Below are 25129 nucleotides of genomic sequence, written 5' to 3' on the forward strand. Positions count from 1 at the left end.
AAAATACTGCTTTAATTTGATTTTACATAATTTTATTAAGTGCCCTAAGTTTTTCAGGACTGAGACTTAAGAATATGAAATGAAAAGATAATAATACTGATTGTCATTGCTCAAAGAAGAAATCAACCATGAAATGAAATTATATCTGCTTTTACAGTCAGCAACCTAGGGCATATGTGGCATTTTAGAAATGAAGAAAGGATGAATAGGATTGTATTTGTAAACATCCTTGCCATTCTCAGATGAAAAGGCCATTTTAAAAGTTTTAAGGCAGTTAGCAATATTAAAATGACATTATTATCATAAAAAAGCTGCTAATTGTGTTTAATTAGGTGTATTGATAAATCCCTCTTCCTTAAGATAATAATTTTGTCTCTTTTATTTTTATAGCTATCTACCCAAATTTTTGCACTTATAGTTTTGCTTTCACTTGGTTTCAGTTTCAGTACAAATTTAAATTTGATTGCAATGCAGTCACTCTAAATTTTCCAAATAATTGCTTTATATCTAGAAATTGTTTCAGAGAAAAGCATATCCAATCACAATGCAATGTGCCTGAAAATAAATTTCACATCTTTGTTTTTCACAGACACATATCTATAAGGAAATGTATGTCTCTACCTATTCTCTTCTGTATAGTAATGGAATAAACTTACAATTAAACATTAATATTATTTAAACCACTATAATAGATTATGGAAATCATTATTTTTAATTTATGGGAAAGGGAAAAGAACACTACATTTTATTAAAATTATGAGTATGTAATTTATAAATATTAATTTTAATGGTGCACTGAAACTTAGTTTGGCAGATAAAGAAAATATATGAAGTTTTTATTGTATTACCCTTAAAATCCACAAGTTTCCTTTTCCTTGGGAATGTATTAAAACATCCCTAGTCTTTTGCACATCTTCTTTGCTGCCCTCCAGTCTCTAATTCCCAGGTCCATTTCCATTTGCAGCTGTGTTCTTTGTTGCAGAGCAACAAGGAGACACCAGCTGTGCTTAACACAATTGCACTGCTTGATGGGGGACTGATTTCATTCTACCCTAATGTCTTGGGAGCTTCACCCTGGATAACTTCCAGGATTCTAGTATCCATTTTAAAATCATTACCCTGGAGCATAACTTCAGAGTGAGATAATTTCAATAAAATAAGACTGACACTACCAACTATGCGATAATTTAAAGTACCTATAAGGAGTCCCATAGGACAACTGATGATTTAGAAATTGGACAAAACTTTCTCATTTTTATAATTTTTATCTTTTTTCTCAAAAGTTATTTTCTCTATCAGTTAGCTATCATTTTGTAGCAAACCAGCTTACAACTTAGTGGCTCAAAACCACATCCATTTTTCAAGGGACTATCAGGAAGAAGTTAAGAAAATTCCATTTATAATTGCATCAAAAATAACAAAATACTTTAGCTAAGGAGTTGAAAGACTTGTACACTGATAACTATAAGATATTGAGGAAAGAAGTTGAAGAGGTCAGAAATACATTGAAGGATATTCAAATTCATGAATTTGAAGAATTAGTATTGTTAAAATGTCCATATTATCTAAAGCAATCTATAGATTCAATGCAATCCCTATAAAAATCCCAGTGGTATTTTTTACAGAAATAGAACAAATAATCCTAAAACTTCAAAAGACCCCACACAGCCAAAGCAATCTTGAGAAAGAAGTACACAGTTGGAGGCATCACATTTCCTGATTTCAAACTATATTACAAAGCTATAATAATCAAAACACTATAGTATTGGCATAAAAACAGACTTGCAAACTAATGGAAGAGAATAGAGAGCACAGAAGTACCCATGCATATGTGGTCAATTCATCATTAACAAAAAAAACAAGAATATATAATGTGCAAAGGAGTTTCTTCAATAAATGGGGTTGAAAAACTGGACAGTTACATGTAAAAGAATGAAACTGGACCACTGTCTTAAATCACACACAAAATTAACTCAAAATGGATTAGACTTGACTTCACAAAACTCCTAGAAAAAAAAAAAAACAGCAGTAAGCTCCTTGACATTAATGATGTTTTTTGGGTTTAACACAAAAAGAAAAGACAACAAAAGCAAAAATAAACAAGCGAGAATATACCAAACTAAAAAGCTTCTGCACAGCAAAGAAAACCATCAATAAAATAGAAAGGTAACCTATGGAATGGGAGAAAATATTTCACATGTGTTCTTAGGGCAGCATTTCAAGGGGTGAGAGCAGAAGCTGCAGGGGTTTCTTAAGAGGAGACTTAGAATGTCTGCCACTTCACTTCTGCTGTATTCTATTATTGTACCCACATCACTTGCAAAGATATTCTATAGATATTTAGTGAACAATTACATGCTGATCCCTCCCATCTATGGTTTCATCTAGAGAAAATATTTTATAGAGATACTGATTTTGAATTTTTTGACCATCATTATTCTGATACCTGCAAACATTCATTATAACTTCGTGGGGTAAAGATTAACTTTATTTTCCTATATATGATTACATTTGTTGTTATAAACTCAAGAAAGGCCACATAAACCGATCTAGTTTCTCACTTTGAGCCATTGATTGAAATGATTCACTACATTGCATTTTGTGGTACTGCTGATTCCTTAGTTTCTCCACTTACTTTTTACGGAAGCAGACTAGATGCAGAATTCCCCAGTAAAACGGATCAATTCATATTAAGAAATACATCACTGTAACAAATACATTATTTCATCATAAGTTAGACCCAGTTTATAAAAATTAAATCTGCACATTATGTTTTTAAAAATATATCCAAAGAATGATTTGTGCATGTATAACCCTCAGTGTAAGAAATTAGAATACCAAATAAACCAGTCAGTGGTTTGACAGAACTGGATTCAAGTTATATACACGTAATTGTGAAAAATCTAATGGGTGACATTTCCATGGTGACCTGTGAGACATTCTGGAATAGAAATTGGCATTGGAACTTAACATTTCTCTTGATGGAGATAATGTGTTTTTAAAAAATAAACACAACTTAAAATTCTGACTGCAAATGGTCTTAGAACATATTGGGCTTGTATTTTATCACTTACCACCTTGCAGTATATATTAATTTGTATATGTATAACATTTTATTAGTCTGTAGGTCCTTTAAAATATTTTTTCTTTATTTCTGTACTATGCACACCTCACAAAATAGCATAAACCTAATAAAAAATAAATGCATGTGCAATAAAGACAATCTATATATACCTTTCACAGAAGTTGAAAACTATTAAGCCATGTAATGTTTTTCCTGTATATTTATCATATAAACTAATCAATATAATGTTTTTATTAAAATATTTCTTATTATTCACAAATGCTTGCTAGCATTTTATATGTTTTCCCTAAATATGGTCATTTTTGTCATTGTTCCTTTCTTACTGCAGAAATAGACCAAAGCAGAAGTCTCATAATAGACACTTGCCATTTCTCTATGATTAATATTAATTAGTTTGTGATTGCCCTGTATTTTAATAAATAAATTAATAAATTGAAGTTATTGTAGAATAACATCAATTGAAAAGGTGTTGTAAAGTATTAAATCACTGATTTAGGATATATGCTGTTGAAATTTCATTCTAAAAGCTCAGATATGCAATAAATTCAACCTCACTTTTAAAATTGAACTTGAATTCTAACTTTACTGAATTTCACATTTCTTTTCGGAGAGGCCATTTTGGATATTTTCTTTATTTTATAGGTGTCAAGTAAAAGCAAAGGAACAGTAATCTGGTATATAATATATAGGCCTGGCAATCAGGCAGGAGTGTTATAGAGGGAAGGCTCCGTTATAGAGTGCACCGTGATTGGTAGAGAAATTAGAGAAAGTCATAGCAATCAGGTAGTGAGTAGAGGCACAGTGAGTGATCAGTTATTAAGTGAAAATACTGCTATCAGGAATAGCTAAAAAGTATGGTTGTGAGACAGACAAAAGGCAAAGGGATCAGGGAGAGAGATGGTAGTCAGGAAGGGGGATGTCAGTGCCATCAGGGATTCCTGCGGCCATTACTTTGTTTCTGCTGGTTTTTAGTCATCAGGTCTCAGGGGTCACAACTGACTGCTCTCTGTCTTGATTTCAAGTCTCTTTGAGATAAACTGAGTATTCTCAGCTAAGTTCATTGTCCACCTTGGCAAATGGGAAATATTTTCTTGGTCCCATATACTGGTAAGGAGAGAAGTCTGTGAAGTTTGTGAAGTTCAGAGAGATTTTTTTGCATTCACAAACTACACGAATTCTTTAATCTTCTTCTGCTGTTATCACACTGAAACACTGTGGATTATTGGAGAAGTTCTGCTCCTTCAGAAGAGGGCACTAGTCTGGTGGCTTATTATAGCATTGCACATATAGGGCAAGAAACACACACACACACACACATCAAAGCAAATGTGATGGCTTTGTTTTACCCAACAGTTTGTGGTCATTTGTTATTCAGCAATGGAAAATAACACAACTAAATATTCATTAATAAGCAAGGTGGAATGTAATGTAGCTATTAAAATTATATTTATCTAGTTGGCATGGAAATGTCCATGACATATTGTTAGGTGCAGAAAAAAGCTGTGTAGTGTTCTGTTTAATATATATATATAACTAAATGACATGCTTTTGAATTAATGAAGATAGAGTTATGAAAAGACATACTAAACACAAGATTGCTTTTCTTAAAAGAAATGACACTGGAGTTATATTTATTTTTTCTACTAAGATCATGCTTTACTTCTCTAATTTAAAATATGCAGTAAAATAGATAAAATGAACAAAAGGAGATTGAATGAGAGTATTTCTCTATGGTTCTCTTAGCAAAGAGATGTAAGAGCACCAACACTAAAATTGCTTTGTTATTAAATCTACACAGTGATTCAGAGTGTGTATGATTAAAACACCAACTGAGAAAGCAATATGCATGCACACACACACACACACACACACACAGACACGCACATGCACACACGATCAACCTAGTGAGCCAAAAAAACTCTGCTCCATATTTTGATTTACAAGATTGGGTGCTTTGAAAACACTTACCTGTATGCACAGAACCGGATTGGCATGCACATGATATATTTATGTGCATTGTATTTTAAATGATCTAGATCATATGTTTAAATAATTTGCTCTACACTTAGGCTTCGTTTGGTATTCATCAAGAGAGAAAACATTGTATGTAGAAGTACCAGAGAACAAGAACTACAAATATAAAATGTTTGTATAATTTTATCGTACGCCTACTATCCTGAAGCATTTTGTAGTATTCCCAATTCAAAAGAGTGATTGTCAACGAAGTTCTACAGCAACGTTTTAGAAGGTGGTAGCTCAGCTGCCCGAGCCCCTGGGGCAGGAGAACTTGCAACAAAATAACACCAGTCCAGTCACAGTGTGGGAGAAATCAACTTTTGTTCAATGCTTCTGAAATGTAGGGATTCTTTGTCACTGCAGCATAACATAAAGTGCTCTTCCTCATGCATCTCTCCGTGACATGCCAAAGAAGACATTCCAAAAGGAAACTTCAAATATTTCAAAAAGAAACCATAATAAGAAGATTGGGTACCAAAAATGGGTGAGATTCTGAAAATGCCTGGAGTGTTGAAAAAAGTGAAAAAAGAAAAGCACAGAAGAGGTCAAATAACTATCCTTAAACATTAAAGGTAAAAATTGTTCTGCCTGTAAAGCCCTTGTAAATACAAGAACACAGAGAAAGATCTGGGGAAGTCACCTGGCAATTTAATAAAGCTTTCATAACAAGGAACACTTTTCAACTTCTGTGCATACAAAGAAAATGTGTTTTTATTTAAGTATAAAGCCTTTGATGAGTTTTTTTTCCCCTAAGGATGGCTAACATAGGGGTATTGGGACACAAGAAGGAAGCAGAAAATAGCTTTCAGGTAACTGAAAAGTCCACATCAGAGGAGAACAAAAACAGTGTAAAACAGCTCTTACCAGTGGGCAAATATCATAACGTCCCTTCTTCCAGTGCAAATCACTCTTATCACTTTGGGGACACAGAAGTCTTTGACCTGCCTGGCAACTATATCAATCCATCCAACCACACTTAGATTCTTATTTACAGGGAGAAACATGAACTCAACTTCTTTAAAAAAAAAAAAGCCTTTTTTATTTTTTAGCTGTTTTCCGCTTTATTGAGTTATAATTGACAATTGGGAATTCTCTCTCTCTATATATTTTTTTTATTGAAGGGTAGTTGACAACAGTATTGCATTACATTAGTTTCAGGTGTACAACACAGTGATTCAACATTTTATACATGATAATTCTAGGTACCAGGTATCACCATACCAAGTTGTTACAATATTTTGACTATATTTTTTATGCTATACATTACATCCCGGTTACTTATTTATTTTACAATTGGAAGTGTGTTTATATATATATATATTTTGTGAGGGCATCGCTCATATTTATTGATCAAATAGTTGTTAACCACAATAAATTTCTGTATAGGGGGGTCAATACTCAATGCACAATCATTAATCCACCCCAAGCCTAATTTTCGTCAGTCTCCAATCTTCTGATGCATAACGAACAAATTCTTACATGGAGAACAAATTCTTACATAGTGAATAAGTTACATGGTGAACAGTGCAAGGGCAGTCATCACAGAAGCTTTCGGTTTTGTTCATGCATTATGAACTATACACAGTTCAAATATGAATATTCATTTGATTTTTAAACTTGATTTATATGTGGATACCACATTTCTCTATTATTATTATTTTTAATAAAATGCTGAAGTGGTACGTAGATACGAGATAAAGGTAGAAAACAGAGTTTAGTGTTGTAAGAGAGCAAATGTAGATGATCAGGTGTGTGCCTGTAGACTATGTGTTAATCCGAGCTAGACGAGGGCAATAAACATCCATGTATGCAGAAGATTTCTCTCAGAACATGAGGGAGGAGGTTCTAAGCCTCACCTCTGCTGCTCCCCATTTTCTCACCAGATGGCTCCCTGCGACTGTGCCTGTCTTAGGTTGTTCCTCCCTTGAGGAATCTTACCCGTCTCTGGCTAACCAGTCATCTTCCGGGGCCATACAGGGAAATGTTAAGTTGGTAAGTGAGAGAGAAGCCTTATTGTTTGAAAAGGTTAGCTTTCTACTTCTTTACATATTTATATCCTGTGGCTTCTATGCCCAGCATTTGTCTTGAGGTGTCTTTACCACTTGGAAGAATTATGATACTCGGTAAATTCGACATGTGGCACGAGTTCTATTTAAAGGTTGTGATTAGGTAGGAAGAAGAAAAGCTATAGAAGTAGCAGGCAGAAGAAAACCTGGGAAGATTGATTATTTCTTTGACATATCTTCTTGTAGAGTAACTTCAGCATGGATAGGTTTTAAACTACTAATTAAATTGTGCACACACATTAACATAATAGGAATATAGTTACCTAACCAAAGCATACCTGTAATTACCAGCCATCTCCAGTGAAACCAAGAAAACCAGCTAGGCACCTTAGGCATTTGTGAAAACTTATCTATGATATGGTGGATATTGTCCAGCTGAACTTAAACAGTCTGAGAGAATTCAGATAAACTAGAACAACCCATTCCTGGGGACTTTTCACATCCCATATGTTCTTTTAACGATAAATAGTCTGTGGTTGTAAGATTTTGGAGTGCTACAATTTGAACTTCTCCTAATTCTTGGTTGAGTTCCAACAGTATAGATCCAGTCCAATTTTTGTTTTACTGTATGCACAGGCCAGCTTAGATATCTCCTTCATCATTCCCATGGCAAGTCCAGGAACTGGTGGGATGAGTGCATCTACATCTGTGACAGTGCGTGGATCATTGTTGGGGTTTTTTGATGATCATCTTCTGTCATGAGTATTCCAGAGAGTCCTGATGTTGGAAGTTCTTTTTCATATCGTATCTTAGTTCATTTTTGGGGTAGCCAAATTAGGCTTTGATCCTCTGTATAAACACAAACAGACCCTTTGCCTACACTTTTATATGCCCTTTATATCATTGTGTAGAACTCATTAGAGGTCACCACATAGGAATTGTCTATATTTAAGGTGTACCTTTAATGCTTTAATATATGGACACATGATGACATGATCACCAGGACCAAGCTATTAACACATCCATGACCTCTTATAGTTACCATTCCCTTACTTCCTCCCTTCCTCCACATATCTAATTCACCAGGCGGAGGAGTAGGAAAGTTTTGTAGTGGGCAAATATGGAGGTTTTGAGTATGCCATACTTGGAGGCTTTTGACATGGGAAAGCTGTAGGCGGGCTAACCAGAAGCAGAGAATCCTGTATGATTGGTTAAGGATATGTGTTTTGCCTGAACTCACTGGGCTTAAAGTCAGATGTAGGGAAAAAAGGTAGGGATACTGTGAGTTATAAAGTCCTGGCTGTTGGGGGCTAATTGCTGCTGTTTGACTTTCTGGATTGATGCTTGCATTTGACATCCTACATGTATGATCTGTAGATAGTTGCCTGGCTCCTGGGCTGCTTATTATCAGCAATGGGTTGCTTGCTTGGGAATTTGCTAAGGATTGTGGGTCAGAGTTCAATTTTTATATATGGTTTTGAGCCATTGTCCACTATATACCCAGTCTCTCAAATCAAACCAGAAGTCATTTTTTGTTGAGGAAGGACATGATACAGTTTTTTATACTACAATGTCTTAAAATAAATGTCTGACAAAAATTAAGGGTGAAAAGATATATATATATATATATACATATACATACACATAGTGATTATTAAAGTGATTTGTAGGTACAAATCCTAAAATCTGATAGGAAATTGATATTAAATCTCAACAGCGAAATGGATATAATTACCACATATGCTGAAACTAGGGAAATAACTGGTACAATCCCTTGAGAAAAGCTGAAATCTGAAATCTCATCATTTTATGTTATATACAGTGTACAACTCTCCAAATGATGTATTTGTCATATCTCAATATGGTGAATATTTATAAAGTTTGAATGTAAGGAATATACAAATTCTCATTTAAGTGTACTAGCCATATTAGAAAGAAGTACAGAACCTAACCTTTTCATTTGGTAAAATATTGTTATTCCTTAGGAAAGCTATGAAGGATAGATAGTTGAGGAGAAACCTGTTTATACTTTCTAGATCACTTAATCAGGAAATAAAATATGCTAATTAGATCAATAGAAACAATTTCATATGTGTAAAAAGTTATTATAATGACAGAACTGAAAAGCCAAATAGCTGTGAAGCAACCAGTGAAGGCGTTTGTGTCCCTGAGGCCTGGAGAGTAGTGTGACCTGCTCCCAGGGGCTGGGCTGGGCCTTGGTGCATGGAAAGGGGCAGTCAAGAAGGAGCTGGAACCAGGGAAGAAAAGCAGTCACTGCCAGGCATACCATCCTAAAGCAGAGGGATGGAGGGAAACTGCGAAGGAAAAAAAGAGAGAGCGAGAGACACCTCTTTCCTGTTTTGCAAATTACCTCTAGGACCTGCCTTTTTCAGTTGATAAGACCAAGTAATGTCACTGATAGGTGTTAGGTTCCTGCAAACAGAGCAGAAAAGGGTAGGACATTGATCTGAGAGCAACATGCAAATTTATGTAGAAGATATCCAAGACGTGTGGGAATATGATCACTCCAGTCCCTTCCTAGTGCCACCGTTTACTCTGTACAGCAATCAAGAGCATTGTGAGCATTCTCTAAAGCTGCAGGGGAGCAGGACAGTGTCATCAGTACCTGGAGACTGCTTCCCCTAAGTATTCTTCTGTACAACTTCATGTGAGAAAATATATTCACGGACTTAACTCTTGCCTCTGGAGGTGAAACACAATGCTGCCTGTCCTCAGGAAGATGCACCTGCACTGCCATTACAGACCATCGAAGAAACACACAAGAAAAAGGCAGAAAACAGTGTTAAGATTAAACAACATTCAGCAGGCTGAGAGACAAGAGCCATAGAGCATATAGCAAAAGATGTCACAATCAGACAGGATTCTGCCTTCTCCAATTGTCCAACTTTTTGAACCTCAATCCCCCATCTGTAAAATGGTATTAAAATACAATTTTTTGAATTGATTGACCTCATTATTAAACCGAATGGTATATAGCAAAGTGCTTTCCACATCACTGGCACTAAATATGTATTATCTCCTTTATTATTTTTTCCATTTAAAGAATATAATACAAAATTTACTCGAGTAATGTGAAATGTCACATTGTGTAGTACCATAAGAAGGATCTGATTGAAAGGATGCAGAAATTAATAATAGCCATGACTTAAAATACACAGTTGTAATAAGGTTTTTTGTTCTGGTACCCAGATGTTTCCTAAATGTTCTTACAGAATGATTTCTTTCTTAATCTAATGACTAGTGAATACTCAAGGCTTTATCAATTTACGTGATGACTGAAATCCTGTTTTATTGCTCTGTTGGTGAAATTGCAATCCTCCTGTGCAGAATGAAATTCCAGTAGTATCTTGATGACTATTACTTTTGCACAGTTCCTGAGAAAATCTGAGAATTAAGTACTAAGAGATTTCTTCAGTGAGATACTCTCTGCCTTCATAAATCTTCAGCTTATTTTTACTCAAAGTTCTTGCTCAACATTGATTCACTTGAGATTTTAACAGAGCCTTGAGTTATGACAAGCCATGCATAGCAATTTTCAATCTCGGAGAATATTTGCTTGATATTAAAATGCCTTATTAAGTATTTCAAATTGGTCTTCAGAGACTTTCAAGAAAGTCCACTCTTTCTGCTTCTCATTGATATGTAACTTTACAAAATATGTGCTATTTATATAGCTGTAGTACTAAAAGAAGCCAAATGAAAAGGACACAGGGCAATTCCCAAAAGAAACAAGATTTAAACTTTACTGTAGAAAAGATATCTTGAAAGCTTTTTTTATGTACTTAAATCTTTTTACCGATTTATATGAAACATCAGCTGAGAAGTGCTAATCCCTAGCATGGGAACAGCTAAGTATGTAACAAAGGAAATATTCACCATGAAAACAGTGTACACTACACAGCGCATGATACTTTAAAATGTAATGTTTCTGTAGTGTTTTAAGGGGAAGAGTTGTAATGATTGAGAATGCTTATGGAAAACTTTAAAATTTTTTCTTTGATTGGAAGCTGATTATATGGGAGAGAGACTGTTGGTATAATATTTATTGATCAAACCCATATAAAATTTTCCAGATAAAATTAGACTTTTATTTTAATATTCTAGTAGAATAATGGCTGTTAGGCATCACTTCATGTATTTTGATTTGGAACACTGTAGAGGATAAAATGTTCTCTTTTGTACTATGCATGCAGTTAGGTCACATAGCATGAATAAAGGAATTTACCAATGGGGGACACTTTGCCCAGGCATAAATAAATAAGTACTGATGGTTTGTTTTCACTTAAAATGAGCAATATAATTCATTAGTTTACTTAAAAATGCTAAAAGGTAGGTTACTAGTAGTCCTTAATGTTCAAAAAAAATTTTTTTAATATGAACTTACACCTAATTTAATTGTATTAATGTGGGAGGTTACTTTGATTTTATCTCATTTATGATGTATCTAGTGTGAAAGAGCACTGAAAGTTAATCTATCATTTTTTCTGTGTGACTTATAACTTCAGACTCTTGTCTAGATTCAGTTAAGTAACTCAATTCTCAGAACAAATATCCTTTCTTCCCACTGCAAGTGAAATATATTGTATTCGTTTGCTAGGGCTATGGTACCAAAGTGCCACCAACTACAGCTGAAACTACAGGGATTTTTGTCTCACTGTTCGTGAAGCTAGAAATCTGAGGTCAAAAGCCAGAGTACGGTCATGTTCCCCCCAAAAAACACTGAGGAAGAATCTGTTTCAGGCTTCTTCTCTAACTTCTAGTGGTTTGCTGGCAATCTCTGAGGTTTCTTGACTTACACAAGTATCACTCCAATCTCTGCCTTCATCTTCACATAAAGTGCTCCGCATGTGCCTCTGTGTGTGTGCGTGTGTGTGTATCTGGCTGTTCCAAATTACCTATTTTATAAGGATGTATTAGAATAGAGGTCCACACTACTCCAGCATGACATCACCTTAATTAATTACATCTGCAACAACCCTCTTTTAAAATAAGGTCACCTCCTGAGGTACTGGAGTTTAGAACACCAGCATAGGAACTTTGAGGGAAAACAATTCAACCCATAACTGACACCTTGAACAGTTCTAATTTTGTGTTATCTATGTATCTTTAATGAAAACAGTATTTTTTCTAATGTAAAAGAACTTCCAAATTCACCAGTGCTTCTTAAAATGTTTCCATCTAGACTTCAAATAAATAAGAAAGTAAGCTAAGTATAAATGTTTCCTTTTGGCCTTAAACTTTCTTAGCAGTTCTCTTCGGTAAGAACTCCTTGAACAATAGAGCACAGGATTTATTTTCTGTCCCTGCTGTTTACCTCTATACCCGCTATTTGTAGGACAGGTTGGCTTTTAGTTGGGATCGCTGTGCATATTCATATGTTCCCTTCCACCAGCCATCTGTGTACTCAGAGTGGCAGCCAGAACCTTCGGATGCCGCCAAAGTACAGGGGTAGAGGTGATTTGTTGTTCCTTGCTTCCCACGCAATTAGAATCTCCCAGTGGACGTGACACCTAACATACAGAACTGTGGGTAGGGGTTAATGACCGTGCGTTTTGCTCATAGTAGAGAGTTCTTATATTCTTTTTCCTCCCATACTCTGCTCACTTTCCTCTGTTGCTTTCAACCATCACTTAGTCACCACCACCCAGCTACCTTTCCTTTTTTTTCCCTTTGTCCTTGTTCTTTATTTCACTTGTCAGTCCATTCATGCCTTTCAGCTCTCACTTAACAAGCCTGGACTTTCATAGACATCTCCAGCCAAGCAGAACACTGTTTTCCTTGCATGCGGCGATCCAGCCCAGCACGGCAAAGGAGGGGGGATCATGCACTCTTTGTCTTACTCAGATTTCTCCGTGGAATGCTTGCCTGGGGACTACTTTGAAGACATTAAAAACTATTTACACCTGAGTCACTATTTCAAGACCAGAGCAAGTTTAAAACCTGAGGATTCTATAAGCATGACTTCTTAAAGGATGACCATTGTATTACCATTTCCTTTATATACTGCTCTCTCTTTTCTGAACCCTAGTAATCTCTATATGCTCAGTCCTATTAGTATTTTTCCCATCAGATCACATCTTTGGCTGATACAGTTTTATGACATTTTAGTCACATCGCGGGCTTTTTATACTTTTCGAACCTTATCTGGGCACCTCATACAGATTTTAACTTATTCAATGAGGTATCAACAAAAATGCCTCCCAAACCAACTTTTATTTGTAAATATCTGCTTGTATTCTCTGAGTAAATTGAAAAGTTGGACTTGGGGTATGAAGAAAGTTTTGTGACATCACAGAAAAAGACCTTAATATTCTATAATAATATTATATGTAGTAGTGAAGAGATAGTCTACATGTAACTAGCTCTGCAAAGTTTAATCAAGCTGGAAAGTGTACTACTGTAGTAAGAAAACTCATGGTACGTACAAAAGCTCAATAAGACTGAAAGTGGACTAGCATTAGGCAAGAAGACATTTTTGGTTCTTTTTAAAACCTTTCATTTGAAATCATCATAGATTCACATACAATTTTGAGAAGTAGAGATTCCTTCTACCCTTTGCCCAGTTATTCCCACTGATAACATCTTGCAATACTGTAAAACAATATCATAACCAGGTTACTGAAATGATTTAATCTACCAGTCTTGTGTAGTTTTTCCTAGTGTTACTTATGTGTATGTGTGTGTGCTTAGTTCTATGTAATTTACCATCTCTGTATGTTCATTTATATACCCCTATTATTAAAATACTGAATCTTTCCAACATTATGAGAATCCTTTATGTCCCTCATGTTGACCTTTTATAATCAAACTCATCTCCTTCCGTTTCCTCTCACCCAATATCTGGCAACTAACCTATTATCCATTTCTAAAATTTCACCATTTCAAGAATGTTAGAAAAAATGGAATTATACAGCATATAACCTCCAGAATTGTCTTCTCACTGAATTTTTTAAAATATAGTTCCCTGAAGATATATCCAAGTTGTTGCATGAATCAATAGTCTGTTCATTTTTATTGTTGAGTTTTATCCCATGGTATTAATATACTCTGGTTTGTTTAACCATTTTTCCTGTTGAAGGACATCTGTGTTGTTTCCAGTTTGGGGCTATTACAAATAATATTGCTATGAATATTTGTAAGCAGGCATTTATGTGGACATAATTCATTACTTTAGTATGAGTGCTCAAGAGTACAACTTGCTGGGTTGTATGGTAAATATGTGTTTGGTTTTATAAGAATCTGCCCCACCTACATTTCCACCAGCACTCTATGAGTGACCTACTTTCTCAGCATGCTTGCCAGCATTTTGTGTCAACAGTGTTTTATAATCCATAATTAGAGATTTATTTAAGACATACCAGTCAGTCCTCCCCTTCTGAGCATACATAATTACTAAGCATATTTCTGCTTAGAATCTGAATGTAAAAATTCTACTTAGAGGCCAGGATCACAACATATTATTAAAAGTTCATATATGTTTTATGATCTGCTAATAAGAATTGTCAGGTGAACTTAGCATACATATTATATTAAGTTTTCTAGGACCCTTGAAAGCAAAGAACATCTTAAAGTTGTATCTGAAACATGGAAGCAAAAACTTTGAAGCTGAACAAACATTAGACCCTAAATAGGTGTGTCTAAGTAATTGAAATAATTACTAAAACTAAGGCTGAAAAGTGCCATTGCTTCTGTAATCAAGTACCATACCTAAATGAATGCACAATTTCATATAGACTCACTAGGGTATAGGTTTGCTACCCTAACCTGAGCATGTATCTCCTTGATATAATTTTGATCTTTATAAATATATATATATGTGATATGTAATATATATTTGCCAAATTAGTAGGTAGAATTTTTCTAGTTAGGCAGAATAAAATATCAAGTATGTTACTGGATTATTCATCAAATACATTTCATAAATAAATGAGAGCTCTTAACCACTAATTCTACAGTGAAGTTGCATAGCCCTTAATAAATGGTTGTCACATTACACTTATTTCAATTTTCATTTTGGAAAGACTAAAGTAGTATATAGCTATATCTAATTATGCACATAGTTCTTAAACATACAAAAATCAGCATAATCTACTATTTAGTACTATAAATTATAATATTTTATAGTTTGTAAATTATTTTAAAATGCATGTAAATATTAAAAAATCAGTGCAATAGGCATATTCTGATCCCTATTGTAAGAAAATAATTATGTTGGTATTGTGTACATGAACATGAAGGAATGAGATCTGAGCCATGGGACCAGTTAGGAGAGTCATTAATAATCCATGCAAGAAATAAAATGGACATGAATAATGAAATATGTCTTGAATGTGCTGTTTCAATGCCATTGATAATTTAAAATCAACTTACGCACCTTCCTGCCAATTACAAACCATCCCTCCTTAAGTTTTCCGAATAGTCAAGTAGCAGGCAATGTACACCCTCACCGTACCTTTGACTTTACTTCATGTCAACATGGTCCTTGAGCATCAGTCCAACCAAACCCTAGGTTGGGCTTTTGAGTGTCAAAAGAGGTCCTTCAAAATGTCAGCACATAAAGAGCTGTGTCAAAACATTGGAAGTCAAATACTCTATTTTCAGCTCTCATTTAGAGCAGCTGATGGCAGGGAAAGCAAGCAAGGAATGTTTGCCAGATAAATTTAAGAATTAAATTTAGAGAGGGGCGGAAGATGGCGGCGTGAGTAGAGCAGTGGAAATCTCCTCCCAAAACCACATATATCTATGAAAATATAACAAAGACAACCCTTCCTAGAATAAAGACCAGAGGACACAGGACAATATCCAGACCACATCTGCACCTGAGAGAACCCAGCGCCTCGCGAAGGGGGTAAGATACAAGCCCCGGCCCCGCGGGAGCCGAGCGCCCCTCCCCCCAGCTCCCGGCGGGAGAAGAGCAGGCAGAGCGGGAGGGAGATGGAGCCCAGGGCTGCCGAACACCCAGCACCAGCCATCCGGGCCGGAGCGCAGACACAGTACATGCCCAGGGGGCCCTGGATGCTAGGGAAACAGGACAGCAAGAACAGTGAGCGGGCGCCGGTAGCCTGGCGCCAGAGGACAACAAAAAAACGCGCGACAAATTTTTTTTTTTTTTTTTTTTTGCTGTTTTGTTCTGGCGAGCGCTTTTTGGAAGTCTTAAAGGGATAGGACCCCTAATACTAGGGAAACAGGGCAGCAAGACCGGTGAACAGATGCCTGAGGCTGCTTACAAGAAACTCACCTCAAACCCAAAGACACGTACAGACTAAAAGTCAAGGGATGGAAAAACATATTTCAAGCAAACAACAGCGAGAAGAAAGCAGGGGTTGCAGTACTAATATCAGACAAAATAGACTTCAAAACAAAGAAAGTAACAAGAGATAAAGAAGGACACTACATAATGACAAAGGGCTCAGTCCAACAAGAGAATATAACCATTCTAAATATATATGCACCCAACACAGGAGCCCCAGCATATGTGAAACAAATACTAACAGAACTAAAAGGGGAAATAGACTGCAATGTATTCATTCTAGGAGACTTCAACACACCACTCACCCCAAAGGATAGATCCACCGGGCAGAAAATAAGTAAGGACACGGAAGCACTGAACAACACAGTAGAGCAGATGTACCTAATAGACATCTATAGAACTCTACATCCAAAAGCAACAGGATATATATTCTTCTCAAGTGCACATGGAACATTCTCCAGAATAGACCACATACTAGGCCACAAAAAGAGCCTCAGAAAATTCCAAAAGATTGAAATCCTACCAACCAACTTTTCAGACCACAAAGGCATAAAACTAGAAATAAACTGTACAAAGAAAGCAAAGAGGCTCACAAACCCATGGAGGCTTAACAACACGCTCCTAAATAATCAATGGATCAATGACCAAATCAAAATGGAGATCCAGCAATATATGGAAACAAATGACAACAACAACACTAAGCCCCAACTTCTGTGGGACGCAGCAAAAGCAGTCTTAAGAGGAAAGTATATAGCAATCCAAGCATATTTAAAAAAGGGAGAACAATCCCAAATGAATGATCTAATGTCACAATTATCGAAATTGGAAAAAGAAGAACAAATGAGGCCTAAGGTCAGCAGAAGGAGGGACATAATAAAGATCAGAGAAGAAATAAATAAAATTGAGAAGAATAAAACAATAGCAAAAATCAATGAAACCAAGAGCTGGTTCTTTGAGAAAATAAACAAAATAGATAAGCCTCTAGCCAGACTTATTAAGAAGAAAAGAGAGTCAACACAAATCAACAGTATCAGAAACGAGAAAGGAAAAATCACGACGGACACCACAGAAATACAAAGAATTATTAGAGAATACTATGAAAACCTATATGCTAACAAGCTGGGAAACCTAGGAGAAATGGAGAACTTCCTAGAAAAATATAACCTTCCACAATTGACCCAGAAAGAAACAGAAAATCTAAACAGACCAGTTACCAGCAACGAAGTTGAAGCGGTAATCAAAAAACTACCAAAGAACAAAACCCCCAGGCCAGATGGATTTACCTCGGAATTTTATCAGACATACAGGGAAGACATAATACCCATTCTCCTTAGAGTTTTCCAAAAAATAGAGGAGGAGGGGATACTCCCAAACTCATTCTATGAAGCTAACATCACCCTAATACCAAAACCAGGCAAAGTCACCACCAAAAAAGAAAACTACAGACTAATATCCCTGATGAACGTAGATGCAAAAATACTCAACAAAATATTAGCAAACCGAATTCAAAAATACATCAAAAGGATCATACACCATGGCCAAGTGGGATTCATCCCAGGGATGCAAGGATGGTACAACATTCGAAAGTCCATCAACATCATCCACCACATCAACAAAAAGAAAGACAAAAACCACATGATCAACTCCATAGATGCTGAAAAAGCATTAGACAAAGTTCAACATCCATTCATGATAAAAACTCTCAGCAAAATGGGAATAGAGGGCAAGTACCTCAACATAATAAAGGCCATCTATGAAAAACCCACAGCCAACATTATATTGAACAGCGAGAAGCTGAAAGCATTTCCTCTGAGATCGGGAACTAGACAGGGATGCCCACTCTCTCCACTGTTATTTAACATAGTACTGGAGGTCCTAGCCATGGCAATCAGACAAAACAAAAAAATACAAGGAATCCAGATTGGTAAAGAAGAAGTTAAACTGTCACTATTTGCAGATGACATGATACTGTACATAAAAAACCTAAAGACTCCACCCCAAAATTACTAGAACTGATATCGGAATACAGCAAAGTTGCAGGATACAAAATCAACACACAGAAATCTGTGGCTTTCCTATATACTAACAATGAACCAACAGAAAGAGAAATCAGGAAAACAACTCCATTCACAATTGCATCAAAAAAAATAAAATACCTAGGAATAAACCTAACCAAGGGAGTGAAAGACTTATACTCTGAAAACTACAAGTCACTCTTAAGAAAAATTAAAGGGGACACTAACAGATGGAAACTCATCCCTTGCTCATGGCTAGTAAGAATCAATATCGTTAAAATGGCCATCCTGCCCAAAGCAATATACAGATTTGATGCAATCCCTATGAAACTACCAGCAACATTCTTCAATGAACTGGAACAAATAATACAAAAATTCATATGGAAACACCAAAGACCCTGAATAGCCAAAGCAATCCTGAGAAAGAAGAATAAAGTAGGGGGGATCTCACTCCCCAACTTCAAGCTCTACTATAAAGCCATATTAATCAAGACAATTTGGTACTGGCACAAGAACAGAGCCACAGACCAATGGAACAGACCAGAGAATCCAGACATTAACCCAGACATATATGGTCAATTAATATTTGATAAAGGAGCCATGGACATACAATGGCGAAATGACAGTCTCTTCAACAGATGGTGCTGGCAAAACTGGACAACTACATGTAGGAGAATGAAACTGGACCATTGTCTAACCCCATATACAAAAGTAAACTCAAAATGGATCAAAGACCTGAATGTAAGTCATGAGACCATTAAACTCTTGGAAGAAAACATAGGCAAAAACCTCTTAGACATAAACATGAGTGACCTCTTCTTGAACATATCTCCCCAGGCAAGGAAAACAACAGCAAAATGAATAAGTGGGACTATATTAAGCTGAAAAACTTCTGTACAGCAAAAGACACCATCAATAGAACAAGAAGGATCCCTACAGTATGGGAGAATATATTTGAAAATGACACATCCGATAAAGGCTTGACGTCCAGAATATACAAAGAGCTCACACGCCTCAACAAACAAAAAACAAAAATAACCCAATTAAAAAATGGGCAGAAGAACTGAACAGTTTCCCAAAACAGAAATACAGATGGCCAACAGATACATGAAAAGATGCTCCACATCGCTAATTATCAGAGAAATGTAAATTAAAACTACAATGAGGTATCACCTCACACCAGTAAGGATGGCTGCCATCCAAAAGACAAACAACAACAAATGTTGGCGAGGCTGTGGAGAAAGGGGAACCCTCCTACACTGCTGGTGGGAATGTAAGTTAGTTCAACCATTGTGGAAAGCAGTATGGAGATACATCAAAATGCTCAAAACAGACCTACCATTTGACCCAGGAATTGCACTCCTAGGAATTTACCCTAAGAATGCAGCAATCAAGTATGAGAAAGATCAGTGCACCCCTATGTTTATAGCAGCACTATTTACAATAGCCAAGAAATGGAAGCAACCTAAATGTCCATCGATAGATGAATGGACAAGAAGTGGTACATATACACAATGGAATACTACTCAGCCATAAGAAAAGGGCAAATCCAACCATTTGCAGCAACATGGATGGAGCTGGAGGGTATTATGCTCAGTGAAACAAGCCAAGCGGAGAAAGAGAAATACCAAATGATTTCACTTATCTGTGGAATATAAGAAGAAAGGAAAACTGAAGGAACAAAACAGCAGCAGAATCACAGAACTCAAGAATGGACTAACAGGTACCAAAGGGAAAGGGACTGGGGAGGATGGGTGGGTAGGGAGGGATAAGGGGGGGAGAAGTAGTGGGGTATTAAGATTAACATGCATGGGGGGGTAGGAGAAAGGGGAGGGCTGTACAACACAGAGAAGGCAAGTAGTGATTCTACAACATTTTGCTATGCTGATGGACAGTGACTGTAAAGGGGTTTATAGGGGAGACCTGGTATAGGGGAGAGCCTAGTAAACATAATATTCATCATGTAAGTGTAGATTAGTGGTACCAAAAAAAAAAAAAGGAAAGTTCCTGTGTGGTAACCTCCAATGAGTTCTACACAAGAGTATAAAGGGCATATAAAAGTGTAGGCAATGGGTCTGTTTGTGTTTATACAGAGGATCAAAGCCTAATTGGGCTACCCCGAAAATGAACTAACATACGATATGAAAAAGAACTTCCAACATCAGCACTCTCTGGAATACTCATGACAGAAGATGATAATCAAAAAACCCCAACAATGGTCCACGCACTGCTACAGCTGTAGATGCACTCATCCCACCAGTTCCTGGACTTGCCATGGGAATGAGGAAGGAGATATCTAAGCTGGCCTGTGCATACAGTAAAACAACAAATTTGACTGGATCTATACTGTTGGAACTCAATCAAGAATTAGGGGAAGTGCAAATTGTAGCGCTCCAAAATCTTACAACTACAGACTATTTACTGTTAAAAGAACATAAGGGATGTGAACATTCCCCAGGAATGGGTTGTTTTAATTTGTCTGATTTCTCTCAGACTGTTCAAGTTCAGTTGGACAATATCCACCATATCATAGATAAGTTTTCACAAATGCCTAAGGTGCCTAACTGGTTTTCTTGGTTTCACTGGAGATGGCTGGTAATTACAGGTATGCTTTGGTTATGTAACTATACTCCTATTATGTTAATGTGTGTGCGCAATTTAAGTAGTAGCTTAAAACCTATACATGCTGAAGTTACTCTACAAGAAGATATGTTAAAGAAATAATCAATCCTCCCATGTTTTCTTCCGCCTGCTACTTCTATAGCTTTTCTTCTTCCTTCCTAATTACAACCCTTAAATAGAATTCGTGCCTCATATCAAATTTACCGAGTATCATAATTCTTCCAAGTGCTAAAGATACCTCAAAGCAAATGCTGGGCATAGAAGCTACAGGGCATACATATGCAAAGAAATAAAAAGCTAACCATTTCAAACAATAAGGCTTCTCTCTCACTTATCAACTTTACATTTCCCTGTATGGCCCCGGAAGATGACTGGTTAGCCAGAGACGGGTAAGATTCCTCAAGGGAGGAACAACCTAAGACAGGCACAGTCGCAGGTGGGTCATCAGGTGAGAAATTGGGGATCAACAGAGGTGAGGCTTAGAACCTCACCCTCCCCTTCTGAGAGAAATCTTCTGCATACGTGGATGTTTTATTGCCTTTGTCTAGCTTGGATTAACACATAGTCTACAGGCACACACCTGATCATCTACATTTGCTCTCTTACAACACTAAACTATGTTTTCTACCTTTATCTTGTATCTTCCTACTACTTCAGCATTTTATTAAAAATAATAATAATAAAGAGAGAAATGTGGTATCCACATATAAATCAAGTATAAAAATCAAATGAGTATTCATATTTGAACTGACTGTTTATAGTTCATAATGCATGAGCAAAACCGAAGGTTTCTGTGATGGCTGCCCTTGTACTGTTCACCATGTAAGAACTTATTCACTATGTAAGAATTTGTTCTCCATGTAAGAACTTATTTGTTATGCCTCAGAAGATTGGAGACTGACGAAAATTAGGCTTGGGGTGGATTAATGTTTGTGCATTGAGCACTGACTCCCCTGTACAGAATTTTATTGTTGTTAACAACCATTTGATCAATAAATATGAGAGATACCCTCACAAAAAAAAAAAAAAAAAAAAAGTATACACTTCCAATGGTAAAATAATAAGTAACCGGGATGTAATGAATATAGTCAAGATATTGTAACAGCTTGGTATGGTGACAGCTGGTACCCAGAATTGTCGTGTATATAAATGTTGAATCACTATGTTGTACACCTGAAACTAATGTAATGTAATACCGTGTGTCAACTACCCTTCAATAAAATAATAATTATCTACAAAAAAAAAAAAAAAGAATTAAATTTAGTAGGACAGCACCATTATGGCTCTCCATAGAATTTAATAATTAAATTTAGTAGGACAGTACCATTATGACCCTCCATAGATATTTCAGCATAACCTTTTTCTGTGTAAATGCCACACACACTAAAATATGTTTTCCTGAATGCACAGGTACCTCTGTTCTACAGGTGACAGCAACTGATGCAGATGACCCTACCTATGGAAACAGTGCTCGCGTGGTTTACAGTATTCTCCAGGGACAACCCTACTTCTCTGTAGACCCAAAAACAGGTTAGTGCATTTACACATAATTTGTGTGAAGATGAATTCTATAATAAAAGACAGCAAAGTTTTATGTCTGTCACATTCTACATCAGACAGTGCTATTTCAACATTTTAAAGATGCCCTTTGTCTAAGATAATGTGATTAATTGAAGATAAATGGACTGTTATCCTTATTTTGATTTTCCATAATTTATATCCATAGTAGTAAAAAGCTTCTTATCTTTGCATAATCTTGTAGTATTTAAATATTCTCTACTTAAATATGAGTATTATATAAAATAAGACTTTCAAGTGAATTATTTGTTTTGTTTACATATTAGTTTTAATTCTTTGCCAAAGAGGATAAATGATTCATTGAGATTTTCCATACTGTATGTGAATTTGTCACAGTTATATATTACATTGGGGAAATTTTGTATCTTCAACTAACATTTTTTCCTTCATTTCATGAAGATGATAAAATTTCACCCCTAAATATTTTGTTATATAAGAGAAATAAACCGAGAATAAAGCCAAATACAGAAATGGTTTTTTTTTTTTTCAGGAAAAATACACATTTTCTCTTTTTTCTGACCAAAATAATCATATCATATTATGTGATGCTGAAATGCAAATGAAGGGTACTTAATAATACATTATAGGCTTATCTTATAGCAGCATAATCTAAAAACCATGAAAGCTCATAATTCCATGACAATTTATTAATAAATATTTGACTAAATGTAAACCAATATTTAAAATAACCAAATGTTCAGTAAGAAATGAGCCTCAAGTTTTCCTAATAATTTCAAGAGTATACATAATTATGAAACACAGATGAAGCAGAGAGAGATCCAGGATTTTCCAGTGGTTCCCTAGGTCCTTTTCAGTCACATTAGATGCATTCTGAATTAGATCAATATGTCAGATCCTCAACTAAAGGACACAGACAATTAACACAGAAGAGAGCCATGCTAGGTCTTAAACCTTTATGTTCATAAAACTACATAGCATACGTTTTCCAAAAAACTTTGCTCCATTTGCCTGCTGTTGTCCTAGACAATGAGAAATACCCAACTGAAAAAATGCTATAGATATACTCCCAATAGCTAATACCATTAGATTGATAGGAGTGTTGTTATTTTCATGTTTACGAGAGGATTCAACCTGGTTACTTGCTTATTTCCTTTCCTGGGTGTGCCCCAATACATAAATACACTGTCCAGGAAGAGATCTATTATCCCCTAATTCTCATATCTTATGAAGAAAATAATGAGGAATAGATACAGGCATATAAATGAAGAATATACATACACATATATATCCATATAATGTATGCATTGTTATAAAATAAATTATATAATTACATGAAGTAAAATATAGAAATTGGGAGGTAATAAAAACAAATAATGTGACCTTAAATGAGTATGAGATATGAAAGTTGCTTTAGTACCAAGATATTATTAAATATTAAAACTCAAAATGTTTATTAACCTAATAAATTGCTGGGACAAATATGTACATATATATACATACATATATGTGCATGTGTATAATGCATTGTTGCTCTGGTAGGAGGGTTTAGAACTACTTGAAGATCTTTTTAATTGAAACATATTTGACATATAATGTGTGAAGTTAAGATATCCAACATGTTGATTAGAAACATTTACATATTGTGATATGATTACCATTGTAGCAATAGAAAATCTTAAGACAACTGGTTATTTGATATTAGTGTTGCACATTATGTTCTATTTTCCCAGTAACCATGGTTGTTTTATATGTAAAAGAAGTATATTTCTCATTTTAAATATGCTCTTCCCTAGAGGAACAAGGAGACTGTTTTCAATTACCTTGTGTAGGATTACACACACATCCCACAAAGGTACATGCATGCATACACATGCACAAATGTGAGAACACATAAGTGGTTTTAGTCCCTAACTTCCTATATATAACCAAATGTTTACTTATAAATAAATATTATATTTAGTTAATAGAATTTTGCTAAGTTATAGACATGCTATGTGGATTTTTAAAAATTTCTGTATACTTCTTGAACTTGTTAAAAAATACCAATTCTGTGTGCCTGTGTGTGTGTGTGTCTGAGTGTGTAAGTATGCTTATATGAGTACACATAGTGTGTGTGTGTGTAAGAGAGAGAGAATATGTACTTTGGAAGGATTAAACAGGCCCCTGAAAACAAGATTTGACTAGTGTTGTACTCTGCAGTAGTTTTTGCTTTATTGAAACAAATATATCAACAACATAATATTTAAACAAAAAATTGCCTTCGGTTATATAAATTTATTATTGCTTAAGTATTTCATTAAACTTTTAAAATTACCTAAAACATAAGTAGGCTGCTATTTAAGTACTTCTCTGTGAAGTTTTCTTTGCTTTTATATTTCTTTACACCTTTCTTTAAGGAAAATGACTTATTGATGAAATGTATGACTCTAGGTTGATATGTTTCTATTTCAATACTGTATTTGCTGAAGCATCATGGGAATCTATGAGTATATGTCCTACTCTAAAGATACTTTAAATATGCAGACCTCTTAGTTGTCTGTGGAGTCCTAAGAGGGATTATGAAACAAATGCTCAT

General features: G+C 35.5%; 1 protein-coding gene across 4 annotated transcripts in view; it reads left to right on the plus strand.

The window, feature by feature from the left end:
* The window catches only part of CDH18 (cadherin 18), a 1060019-nt gene that overhangs the window by 796477 nt on the left and 238413 nt on the right, over positions 1–25129 (plus strand). For all 4 annotated transcript variants that reach the window (XM_036896722.2, XM_057496160.1, XM_036896723.2 and 1 more), the window contains one exon: positions 22426–22545. In XM_036896722.2, the coding sequence (XP_036752617.2) occupies positions 22426–22545 (120 nt within the window). The remainder of the gene's footprint in view (positions 1–22425; positions 22546–25129) is intronic.

This window comes from Manis pentadactyla, chromosome 2 (genome assembly GCF_030020395.1).
Source record: "Manis pentadactyla isolate mManPen7 chromosome 2, mManPen7.hap1, whole genome shotgun sequence".
Lineage (NCBI taxonomy): Eukaryota > Metazoa > Chordata > Mammalia > Pholidota > Manidae > Manis > Manis pentadactyla.